At 44.3% G+C, this 13,378-nt stretch overlaps 1 protein-coding gene across 1 annotated transcript in view; it reads right to left on the bottom strand.

Annotated features, from left to right (window-relative positions):
• The window catches only part of SYNE1 (spectrin repeat containing nuclear envelope protein 1), a 2,361,447-nt gene that overhangs the window by 1,045,727 nt on the left and 1,302,342 nt on the right, over positions 1-13,378 (bottom strand). The window contains exons 69-70 of the mRNA XM_078648775.1: positions 11,828-11,980; positions 4,087-4,254 (exon numbers count right to left, since the gene is read on the bottom strand). Coding sequence (XP_078504901.1) covers positions 4,087-4,254; positions 11,828-11,980 — 321 coding nt within the window. The remainder of the gene's footprint in view (positions 1-4,086; positions 4,255-11,827; positions 11,981-13,378) is intronic.

Raw genomic sequence — 13,378 nt, forward strand, 5'->3', positions numbered from 1 at the left:
TTACAATATTTACGGGATTTTGATGCGCAGGATATTATACTTCAGGAGACACATTTGGTTGAGGCCGAGCTACTCAATTTGGTAAACAAAAACAGATGGATAGATCTGTCAGTTTCTACTTCTCAAACTGCCACTACTAGAGGGGTTACCATTCTTTAAAAAAAAAACTATTACTACCAGACTTATAGCACAAAAAGTAGACCCCGCAGGCAGATGGGCTATAGCCACAGTGGTTATAGGTGGCTCACGCTTCACGATAGCTGGTTATTATGGGCCAAACCGAGACGACCCCTCTGCCTTGGAGACACTATTTTCTCAACTTCTGCACTTTCCAGAACCTGTTATAATTGCAGGAGATTTTAATATCGTACTTGATCCTTTGGTAGACAAAACTCCCTCTAGTCGACAACACACTCTATCTAAATACAGAGTTTTTTTACTTAAAGCCATGCGTCAATACGGAATTATAGATATTTGGAGAGAAAGGTCGGGGCAGAGCACCGGTTTCTCTTTCCGAAATTTCAAATATCATCATCGATCCAGGATTGACTTCTTTTTATTCAGCAGAACTTTGCTTAATTTAGTAAAGAATGTCACCTACCTACCATCGCACTTGTCGGACCACTCTGCAGTTCTTCTAGAGTTTAAAGACTTGGTACAACTTCCGATCAGGTCATGTCTATTGATAGGTCCCTTCTTACATCTCCAGATGATCTTGAGTATATTAGAGCAGAAGCACAAGAATTTTTTCTAGTTAACATTGGTTCTGCGAGCTATAGCTCTGTTTGGGACGCTTTTAAGTGTTCCTTGCGAGGGGTTATTAAGAATAAAACTACTTTCCGTAGGAGGCAGTATATCCAAGAAGTGGCATCTACTGAGGCCAATTTGCTTCTTGTTCAAACTGAATTAGAGGTCTCCAGTAATGCTCCTAATTCCATTATACAGGCCAAACAACAGAAGCTGCTGGAACTCAAAGGGCAACTGGCTTCAGTACTCAATCAGCGCATCCTCCAAAGGTGGGAAGCAAGTAAACTGGCCCATTTTGAATTTGGAGAAGGTGCGGGCAAACTACTAGCTTGGAAGTCTAGAACCGATCAGACTCGTAATAACATAGGATCCATAACAACTAGTTCTGGTTCTGTTTCTTTGGATGTAGAAATAAGATCAGCCTTTAAAGACTTTTTTCAAACCATCTACCAAGAGGACAACAACATCTCTCTCGAAAGTATAAGGGAGTGGCTGAATTGCATCTCCTTGCCTTCACTTTCCTTAGAACAAAGTTCTTTTTTAGATCAGGCTGTTACGGAAGAAGAGGTGATGACTGCTATACATAACAGCAAAGGGGGTAAGGCAGCGGGGCCTGATGGTTTGCCTGCAGAGATATACAACAATCTCGCGGGCGTTATTTCCCCTTTCCTTGTTGTTCTATTTAATGAAGTATTGCAGGAGGGAGTCTTACCGCCCATTTCTTGGAATCATGCATCTATCATTCTCAACGCCGATTACAAGATCTTCGCGTCCCTCTTAGCTAAGAGGCTGGGGCAGGTCGTTCCCTCAGTCCTACATTCCAACCAAAAGGGCTTTGTGAAGGGTCGCCAGCTCTTCGAGCTTACGTACGACCTGATAGGAGCAATCGACATGGCAACTAGCTCCTCTATGCCACTTGCAATTCTCACGCTTGACGCTACCAAGGCCTTCGACAAGGTCAACTGGTGTACCTGTCGGGGGCCTTGGAAAAATTCGGCGGGGTCGGGCTTTCCGCAGAGCGGTGGAACTCCTTTATCATAACCCATCAGCTTCGGTCTTGGTTAATGGCGGCCTGTCAGACCCAATTACTATTACAAGGGGCACTCTGCAGGGTTGCCCTCTCTCCCCCCTGCTTTTCGATCTCTATATCGAGCCGTTTGCTCAAAAAATTCGGGAGGACAATAACATCATGCCTTTCAGATATAGAGATTGGGAAAAAAAAGTGTCCCTGTATGCAGACGACATTATGATCATGACGTCAGATATTAGTACCGCATTCTCGGCAGCCATAAACTTAGCATTGGAATTCGGTAAAATATCAGGGTACGAGATTATGCCTCCAAGACTGAAGTTATGGCATGGAACAGCGAAGCAACAGGGTTTTCTGAGCAATTAAGCGATAACATGAGATATCTAGGCTTAAGAATTGTTAAGGACATTAACTTGATTACCTCTACTAACTTCGCTCTAGTTGCTAAAGAATGTAGGAAGCTAATGGGTGCTTGGGGGCATCTCCCACTGACAGTCCTGGGTCGTGCAAATCTTGTAAAAATGTCTATTCTACCTAAGTTGACCTTCATTTTCAACAGTATACCACTATATTTTGACACAACTTTAATGGCAAAGATGCAGAGTGACATCTCTTCATTTATTTGGAAGAACAAGAGCGTAAGAATAGTCTGGAAGAAGTTAAGGCGTCGCAGGGAGAAGGGTGATCTGGCCGGTCCTGACCATCAGATATATGCGTGGGCCTTTCAGATGACACATGCCCGAATGTTGTTAAAGACTCCATCAGATCAGGGCATAGGGATGATGTTCACAGCATTGTTGCAGTGTGAAGGATTGGGGCAGTCTGGTTTTCTTTTTAAGTTTGGAGACCCCAAATTTTTCAAGAAGGTCAAGCTGAAGGTGCTACAGGGCCTAGCAAGAACTTGGTTCAATCTTAGAGTTGCTACTAAACTAGGTTACCACTCGAACAGATCTCCCATATGGGATCTCCCTGCCCCCCCAGGTTGGGCAAACGATTCACTGGTAATTCCATTAATAGATGCTGGAATCTCAATATGGGGTGCCCTGTTTGTGGAAGGGGCCATGCTTTCTTGGGAACATCTAATGAGTAAGGTGGGCCCCAACCTCTCTAGATTTAAGTTTTTGCAAATATCAAGCTGGGCACAAGCACAGTCAGCTAGAGCTCCCCTTCGTTTCAATACGCCCCTAGGAGAAGGTAACCAACTGGAGTCCTCTTTGCTTGATAAAACACCGGCACCCAGGGAGGTGTCCCTTTGGTATAACTTAATCTTAGAAGAGATTTATGGGGAATTCAATCTCCCAGTCTTATTATGGAGCTCTTTGTTGCCTTCTTCGAATGTAAATGAATTATGGCTAATCTCCTGTAAAGTTCTTTTGGGACATAGTTAAACCAGCCTGGCTCCGTAGGAACCACCTTTTTACCCTTCACAGGGCCTACTACTCTCCCCAGAGACTGTCTAAATTTTCAACAGGTGAACCAGTGGCATGTGCCCGGTGCGGTTTAGCGGCAGCCTCAGACGCACACATGTTTTATGAGTGTTCACACTTGACGTCATATTGGGATTCAATTGGCAAGAAATTAACATCTTCAATTGGATCCACAGTGGCTATAGATCTTCGGCTGGTAATCTTTGGTGTAGTGGATCAAAAGCGAAGTCCTGCTAACAACCTTTTGTTTTACTCCATTTTGGTGGCCCGTAGAGAAATCTGTAAGCGGTGGAAAGAGGCTTCTCCTCCGTCGTTACATGACTGGTGTTCCTCCATGTTACAGATATCTTAAATCGATCTCGCCAGGGCCGGGAAACCAGATAAAAGAGCTTTTTGGCATATACTCGATTGGTCCCATTAGTTTGAGCTGGGTTCCCCCCCTGCCCCCCCGCCCCCCAGGTCCGATGATTACGAAGCCATGATATACTCTCCCTGCTAAAACATCTCTGCCCTTTTTCTCGGCGAATTGGTGTTAAAAGTAATGGTGGTAACTGGCTAATGGTAAAATCTGAACAACAGGTAACACGGGTAAGGTTTGGCTGGGTGAACGACATAGCTGAAGGGTTTTAGCAGATCAGTACATCATTTATACCATTACCAGTCTTTGACTGAGACAGCATGTCAATTCCCCAATATGCCATTCTTTCCAGTCCACAGTTCCGACAGATTACAACCATGGTGGAGATGAGGACAAAAAAAAAATTATAAAAAAAAAGAAAAAAAGTTAGGAAAAAAACAAAACGCTAAAACGTGCCTTCTGTTTTTGGTTTATCCTAAAAAATCAACATTTTGATTTCACTGATTTAATTGCTTGATTCTTACCTTATGATTGGCAAGCTGCTGAGTTATTGCTTCCAGGTTGGTGCTTTTCATCAGGTCTGGAGTCACCAGTCTGCTGGACATCTGTAGGAGCCATTTCTCTGCGTCTTGCAGCTCAGTATTGTAATCTTCATGCTCCTTAACTTGAACTTCCAGGCTCCCAACAAATGTCTATATTAAAAACATACACCATTAAAGTATAATATTAAGTTATGTTTTAAAGTCGTATGATAGTTTATCACATATGTTAAGTATTCTCTGACAAATGTAAGGAAATCTCAAATCAAGTCCTTGTATTTTCCAGCTTTTCTTTATAAAACAACAACACCCCTAAATAAATTCTCATCTTCCTCAGGCAGTACACTCTCTATAAGACCCTAGTAAATGGTACCTCTGGTATCTAGGGCCTGGGGTACTAAAAAGGGTCCCCAAGGGCTGCAGCATGAATTTTGCCATCCTAAGGGACCCTCACCAAGCTAATGCAGGGCTGCCATTGTAGGCTACATGTTTTGGTGCAGATATAAGTGAAAACACAACATAACACACATCCCTATGTGCCATGTACCCTGACACTGCATGTACTATTTGTAAGTCACCCCTATAGCAAACCTTACAGCACCAAGGCAGGGTGCATTATCCTACATGTGTGGTCATATCTGCATGAGCAGGTATGTGCCTGTGCTTGTCAGTCAATTACTGTCAGTACAAGTGGACAGAGAAGCCATTTTGAAAAATGTGCTGGACACTGGAGAAAATGAGTTCTCCAGCTCCTCGATGGCTTCACTGAAAATAGAGATGTTTGGTATCAATCATCTCATATTCACAAACCCACCTTGATTCCAGTAGTGGATTTGAGAATACATGAACACAGAGGATACTTTATAGGTCCCCCCTGAAAACCTACGGCCTCTGGTGCATTGGCTGACTGGTCCCTGCCAGTCTGCTACCCGAGACACATTTCTGACCTCCCAGGGAGAGGACCTTTGCTCTGAAGAGTTCAGAAACAAATCCTGCACAGGATGACCTACTGATTAGCATTCCACAGCAGGGGAGCTTCAAAGAAGCCACCACCTTTGAAATCCAAATCTGGCTCCCCTCACAGGAGAGGATGCCAACCCCTTTGTCCAGAGCCCTTTGGCACCTGGACAGGTGGGAAAATTAATCTGTTGGGTAGGCGTGCCCACCCCCAAGATAGTACCACCCCTAAGGTGGGCTAACTGAAGTGGACATGACTTTTCAGAGTCGGACATCTTTGTGATGGCAAACGTAGGAACTCTGGGACAGGGTTATGCCCACTTAACACAGGAAGTGGTCATGTAGCCGGCATAGTGACCCAAAGGGTAAGTAGGCCATTGGCTACTACCCTACACTCCCCATACACCCCTAAATTCAGTATTTAGGGGAGCCCTGGCAAGAGAAAGGGAGACCATGCCGACCAGAAAGAAGAAGAGGGACGTGAAGAACCAAAAAGAGCAAGAACAGATAATCCAGCAGCTGATTTGGCACCAACCCTGCCGGCCTGCCTGCTGACTTCAACAACTGTTCCAAAAGCCAACTTGTCCTGCAGCTGCTGTGTACCCAAAGCATGGGAGACCTGCCAGCACTTCACCCAGCAAGCACAAACTCCCGTCCCATCCAGCGGACTAGCTTCCCTGCATCCTGCAGGCACCCAAAGAGACCTAAGAGGACTCCAAGAAGGAGGGAATCCCGACTGCACCCTGTGCTTCAAGCCCGAGTTGAAGTAGACCAACAGTGCCTGTGTGGTCCCTCAGCCCTCCAAAGACAGAGTCCACTATGATTTAGCCTCCTGTGCACTTCCTGGCTCGACTCCTCACCAATACCCAGACTTTTCGGAACCTCCCTACTCTCTTCACTCCCTCCCTTCCATCACACAGGCTAATATGTCCCTTCTGGCTGTAAAAATCAAGTCCAGGTCTCCGGAAGACCCCGTTAAACCTGAAATGTTTAAACTATTTCAGGATTCCATTTTGGCGGAGGGTCGGGAGCTGATTAATAGATCTTTTCAGTCTTCCACCGTCCCTAAATCATGGAAACACGCCAAGGTTGTTCCTTTACTAAAAAAAACCCCACCTTGGACTCTTCCAGGCCTGAAAGTTTTAGACCTATTTCTCTGCTACCTTATTTGGCCAAGGTGGCAGAAACGCACGTGAATGACATCTTGACCAATTACTTGGAGAGCAATGGGATTCTAGATGACTCACAAAATAGATTCCGGCCTAACCACAGCACGGAGTCCGCCCTGCTGACCGTCACTGAACAACTAAGGGCAACACAAGATCTGGGTGGCACGGCGGCTCTAATCCTGCTGGATTTGAGTGCGGCGTTCGACACGGTCTCCCATGGGATTCTACTTAGAAGACTATGGGAGATCGGAGTCCGAGATGGTGCCCTGGATTGGTTCGCGTCTTTTCTATCTGACCGTTCCTTCCAGGCCCATGCTCCACCGTACTCATCCAGTAGGCTTCCTGTAGTAATTAACTCCAGACTGGTTGAGGTATTTCAAGTAGATTTATTGTAAGATGTTAAGTATCCTGGAATAAGCCCCACCAGGAGCAGCCAGCAGGCAGCTCAGCCCCATCATAACTGTGGCTTATCTTCTATCAGCACCCTACATTCCATGGTGCATCACAGTGCAGAGGCATTCCACTAGAAGGCATGAAGTAGGTAAAGGCATGCATAGGAATGTGCAATAGGTAGAATACAACACTTCCGCTGAGTTGCGGTGTTCCGCAGGGGTCGGCGCTCAGCCCCACGTTGTTTAACGTGTACGTCCGCCCTCTGGCAGTGTTGGCCAGATAACGTAAGATCCAATTAATTTCATACGCGGACGACACACAGCTTATCTTCTCCTTTTCGAAGGACATTGATACGGACCAAGCCAAATTTCAAGACGATATTCTGGCCATCTCTATATGGATGACCACGAATTGCCTGCAGTTAAATTAATCAAAAACTGAGGTACTCCTGATTGGCAAGGAAACAAACAGGTGGGATGATCACTGGTGGCCCTCCACGTTAGGTCCACCTCCCATCCTTAAGAAGGAAGTAAAAAATTTGTGCGTGATTATGGATGATTCTCTTTCCCTAGAATCCCATGCAAAAAGAGTGGCTGGCGGGTGCTATGGTCACTTACGGTCGCTAAAACCAATTTTGGGCTTCTTTGAACCACCTGTACGCCAGACAATTGTCCAAGCCCTTGTTTTATCGCATACAGACTATTGCAATGTCTTAATGCTGGGCTCTAATCGAACAGCCATCAACAGACTCCAAAAAGCCCAAAATGCAGCCGCCCGCATTTTGTTTGCCCTACCAAAATACTGTAACACGTCCTATATTCTGCGGCGTCTACACTGGCTTCCAGTAACACAACGTATTCAATTTAAGTCCCTCTGTCTAATTCATAAAATCCTTCAAGGCTCTGGCCAAGTTTTACGAGGTCTGTGTTCTTCCTATGTCCCTTCACGTGCCCTCCGCTCGGCGGACCTTCATCTTGCATGTACCATCAAAATCCAAAGGAGCAGAGCTGGTGGCCGCTCCTTCAGGTATTTGGCTCCGAAACTGTGGAACTCGATCCCCGCGGAGGTGCGTGCTACAAATAACTACCTGTCATTTAGAAAACTTATCAAAACCTGGTTGTTCCCTTCTCCCTAGGGCTCCTGGTGTTACACGTTTCCCCCTTGGTTCAAAGTCCGCCCTACTCTCAAGCTGTCTGCAAGCGCTGGGACGCCCCGTCACTGGGGTAGCCATGCGCTTTATAAGCATTTTTAACATAACATAACATAACTAGCAGCCTCTGTTCACAGGCCCCCTCTAGTACGACTATGACTGCTCTCAGTAAGGAAAACCCGCTGCCTAAAGACACCTCTGCACCCGTCACCCCGGCCCGTGGAGAAGAGGACCAAAGGTGTCCCAACATCCCTGAGCATCATGAGGCCTGAGCCCCCTGTTGGTTCAGCCCGACAGGCCTCCCAGTCCATGCCTGCAGCATATTTAAGCGAAGAACCGATTCCCATGGTCTAATACTGGGCACTCAGGGTTGTTTTGCACCCCTGCACCCGGCTGCCCTAGTGCCGCTGGTGGTGTTGTGCTGGCATTGCCTTGGACGTTGCCCTCCTCTCACCTTAACTCCTGGGGATTGGTCCCGTATGTCGCTGTACCTTACCTGAATGCCATACTTGTTCTTTCTCCCATAGGATAACATTGCAGCTTCTGAAAATTGCAATGTGTCAACTTTTTAAATGCAAACGTTTTTCTATTGAAAAACGTACGTATCTGATCTAACTGGTTCTCATGCCTAAATATATTTATAAAGACACATGTTATTTTTAAAAACTGGTGTGGATCGCCTTGTGTTGTGTGCATCATTTATCGATTATTGTGTGTATTTGCAGATGTCTAACACTCCTCTCTGATAAGCCTAAGCCTGCTCGACCACACAATCCCCTAGAAGAGCACCCTAGGATTGCTAGAGCAAGCCCTTGTCCACTCATAAGGAAACACCTGGACACTTTGCGCACTGTATCTCATTTTGATACATCATATAAAGAGCCAGCTTCCTACAGTGTTCCTAGGGAAACATATATAAAGACAAGAAGAGACAGGAGACACTGAAAAGGGTATGTATAAATATTGATTAACTTATTTTATGCAAACATTTGTAGTATTTGGAAATGGATTTACTTCTGCTGATTTCTCCAACCTAAGTGTAAATGCTACTCAATGGGTGGGAAGAGGCATGTAACACTGGAGCTGGTGCCCATATGCATTACCAAATAAAAGGAGGAGTTACTATACTTTCTGACTCGAAAGACTTCTTCAAAGAAAAACAAGTTGCAAACGTCTGAGCCCAACACTAGATGACAGGAGCATATGAATCTACTGCCACACATGCTAGGAACACATGTATGTTTATGGACAGTCCCGAACTGCGATATGACCCTTTTCTACCCTGGAAAGTGTCATAAAGTTACTGCAGCCCAAGTCTGGGTTAACTCCATTTCCTGATGAGAAGGGGCACAGACAACCCAAAGTTTTGCTGGAGATCCGAGGAAAAGGCTTTTCTCATGGGACTCCAAGCTCACTGTGCGTAATTCTGTCTTGTGACACTAGATTGCCCGAGTATGGAGGAGGCAACTCTGTGTATATCAATAGCAATATTTCAAAATATATAGACAGATATAAAGATATAGAGACAGCAGAAAGGTAAACAGCATCTATTGCATTATATAGATGTTCTAGTTAGAATGACAGAATTACAGACATGCAGGTAGAGATAAAGAAACACATAGATTATCCAAGAAAGGCACAAGCGTCTGGAACATACACATAAGAGAGACAGCTAGACAGGTGGGTAGGTGGTTTATAGAATGAGCATGCGTCTGCTAATTGATACAGCCTCGGCTCAGACATGCTACAGGATGAAAATAAGCTCCAGCACACGCAGACACACACAACGGAATGCAAGTTTTAAAGGTGAAAAATCACAATTCTGTTTTATTTCTCAAGATCCTTTTCAACACTGGAGAATGTAATTGAGGAAAAAGTCATTAATTGGTATTCCGATCATTGAAAATGATTTTAGACAGGGAGGACTCTTGTATTCCAGAGACTCTTCGTTTTGGCAAACTATCTGTTAAAGTACAAATGAGGCCCTGGTGCTCCCCAGAATGGCAAGAAAGGTTATTTTGTTTTTGGGTTTCAGTTCCCTACCCTGTGTTGGGCACCTTCCTGCCTATGAATGTTAGTATTGCTCACTTAACCTCCAATCGATATTGACATTGCCTCCTGTCTCATATTTGCTTTTAATTCCCCACTAAGGTGTAGGTCAAACATTTTTCCTTGGGCCTGAATAATGGACAATCCATTATTCATGTGCTCAGATACTATGAAGGGCACTGATCACTCTAGCATTATTAACCTTCCTGTCTACTTGATGTGTCTGTGTGTCCTGCTTTGGTGGTGACTTCAGGAAACTGGTCACTCAGTAAGAATTACATGGATTTCTGGGTGCTCGTAAATCTGACTTCTTTTAGTAAGCTCCACCAAATAAAACAAACTATGTGCCTGGAATATGGGGGCACTGCAGCATGAAATATTCTGGGGATTCGTTTTGATCTGACCGGCCCATCCATAAGCTATCACGAGCTGGGCTCCCCCATTTTCCATGAGTTTCTTTGGGGGGGGTGGGCTTGAGGCGTGGGTCGGGTACCTTGCTTGAAGAAAGAGCCAGATTTCGTTCATTAACTTAGAAAGATTCAATATGCTTGTGATGAGTGATCAAAGGTAATCATTTGCTTCCAGGGAACGGAGCTTAAATTCTAAATTGTTCGTCAATTTTTCTTTATTCTCATGATCTTGCTATTCATTTTGATTCTTTGTTCAGGAGTCAACATTTGGGCATTCCCTTTTAGAATTGTCAAAACTCCACTTGCCCAATATTTTACATTTAGAATGTGGACTTCTCATCTAGAATGAATAACATCAGATTCTCATGCTTCAATACATCCAAGCTTTAAGTTTTCTTCAAAAGATTGCCCCCACACATAGCTTTTCTTCTTCTGGCTCATGTTGAAATTGGTCAAAATGCACTGTCAGTTTACAATACAGCACTGAATGTGCTCTTGGTATCTATCAGGAGTTCTTACTATGGGTTTCTTTCCATTCTGTCTATTTGGACAACAAACATTGTTGCATCACTACACTGTCCACAAGTAGACAGTCTCCTATTTTGAGTTTAACTTTTAATCCAGGTTGGATGCTGTATTATGGCGCCTGGAACATGGAAAAAATGTATTATTCATATTGCAACTGTCTTTGAATCCTGGTCCTTTCTAAGACACTTAACCCCCTTCCAGACCCTATAAGTTTAAATCAGCCCTCTATCCCAATATTGGGGCCGATTAGGATCGCGGACGGACTCAAGTCCCCTGAGGAGGAGGGAATGTCCGCTGGGGCTGCGTCGTTCCCTCCGAGCAGATTAGGATATGACCGCCAGGGTGGCGGTCACATCCTCTATCTTTAACATAGCGGCGGGTGCAGCTTCAAGCTGCACCCGCCACAAGGTTAAAAATGCATGCATCGCATTTGCATGCACAAAGCGGCAGGCACCGCGCAGTGCCTGCTGCTTTGTGCACGTAAATGCAGGGGGGTACCATGGGTACCCCCCATGTGCACCCCCATCCCCCTCCTTCACCAAGGGGGTCCGCAACGGGCCCCCGAAGTGAAAGTCCATATGCTTTTCCACGGCGGACAAGCAGCCACGGAAAAGCATCTTTTTACCACCATCCTAATATGCCTGGCGGTGTCTGATAGACACCGCCAGCCATGTTAGAGCTGTTCCGCCGCGGTCGGAAGGCGACCGCGGCCGAAAAGCTGCGGACGGACTGCCTGACCCCCCAGCCATCCTAATCTGGCGGGGGGTCTTTGAAGGCTCCGCAGCGGTTTTTCTGCATCCTCCGGGCCGGCGGACACTTCCGCCGGCCCAGAGGATGCGGATAAACCGCAATCCTAATCGGCCCCATAGTCTGAGTTTCATCCTGCATCCTTTCTGCTGACCTATTTCCAATGTAGGTTTGCAAAGACTTGAAGTAAACAAATTACAGGTGAAAGGAGATGCAAGCATTCTACACAATTAAATGATAGTGAGATGGTAAGTAGATGCCTGGAGATGTTTTAATCTGATTAATCAACCATTAATCCATAAAAGAAATGGAATGAGTAATACCTTTGCTGAATTGCAGAGTTCCTGGTAGTCAGTCTGCAGCTTCTGGATCCTGTTCCCCACAGTAACATCGCGAGATAGTTCAAGCAGTGCCTCTCCCTTTTCTGTCACAGTTTTTATGGACGGCTCATGGGATAAAACGGTCTGTTGGATTGACTTTGAAAGAAAATAATTCAATTAATTTACAAACATGTAATAATGCATTGCATACATACCAAATTGGCCAAATAGTCCAACCTGCTTTCGTAATCTATACAAATGCTTTATATCATTATTAGTTTGTCATCTTAACATCGTTCCAGTGCCTTTGATTTGGTTTATTACCAGTGACAACTGAGACTCTGTTTTGTTGACACTTCAGTTTCTAACCTTCTAACAAGTTTCCTCCCACCTTCCTGTTTCTTGAAGGCACCTGGCAACTTCCTCTCATTTCTGCAGAGTATATTACAATTGTATGCATCAAAATATACCTTGATATGCTAATGTGGAAATTCCTAACCATTCCTATACAGTGCTTTAAGGGCCAGATGTATTAACCTATTATGAGGTTGCAAGCACTCTGATTCACAAAAACTGGAGATTTCGCAACCTCAGAATCTGTATTTCTTACACATGATACAATTGTAGGCGACTGTAAACTTTTACTATTTTACATATGGTTCACAATTTGCAATTTGAAAAGTGAGTGTAGAAAGGGGGACCCTTCAAAATTACAACTAGGTATCATATGTAGCAATAGTTTGCAACCAGAATTTTAGTTGCACACCATTGAGAAGTTACCAACTATCAAATTGGGATTGGTAACTTGTTGGCAAAGGGAAGGTGTCTCCTTTGGATTCCTTCCCTTTTGTGAATTGGGCTGCAAGTTACAGGGGATCACTGCCAGCTCACTCTGAAACTTAAAAAAAGTATATCATTTTTTTTTTTTAAACATCCTCTTTTCATCTAAGGAAACTGGGCAGCTTAAAAAAAAAGTCTACTTAATTTTTCTCTGATTTTGACTAAGTCGCAATTTGTGATTTACCTAATGAATATTAATTATTTAGCTAGGATTGCACCTCACTCTGGATCCTTTGTTGTCAATCGACCTATTTGTACATAATTTGGTTTGCAATATAAGTTGCTGCTAACAAAAACATTGGCTGCAAAATTTGAATTCTTTTGGCGACCAGAACATAGAATATCTGAGCCTTAAGTTACTGGTTGCAATTTTTCTAAAGGAACCCTTTTCCACACCCTACTTCTTTTTTGGTTTACCGGTAATCATCTGTAATAATGAACAAATGCTAAATGTTTCCGTTCCTTACATTTTCTCTTTTCTCCTTCAATACTTCCTGAGATGTCTACGTTGAAGCACTGAAGCACTGAGAATTATACAGTTCTAGATTCACACATGCCCACAAAAATAAAAGAAATCTAGTATTAACTGCATCTCCATTTCCTTATGCTGTCCTTATACTACTCCATCAAAGATTCACCACAAACTTCACTTTCCATTGAATGCTTGACTGTTCTGTATATCTCTTCATCAACACACATGACTTGTAACCTGAA

The sequence above is a fragment of the Lissotriton helveticus genome, chromosome 6, assembly GCF_964261635.1.
Source record: "Lissotriton helveticus chromosome 6, aLisHel1.1, whole genome shotgun sequence".
NCBI lineage: Eukaryota > Metazoa > Chordata > Amphibia > Caudata > Salamandridae > Lissotriton > Lissotriton helveticus.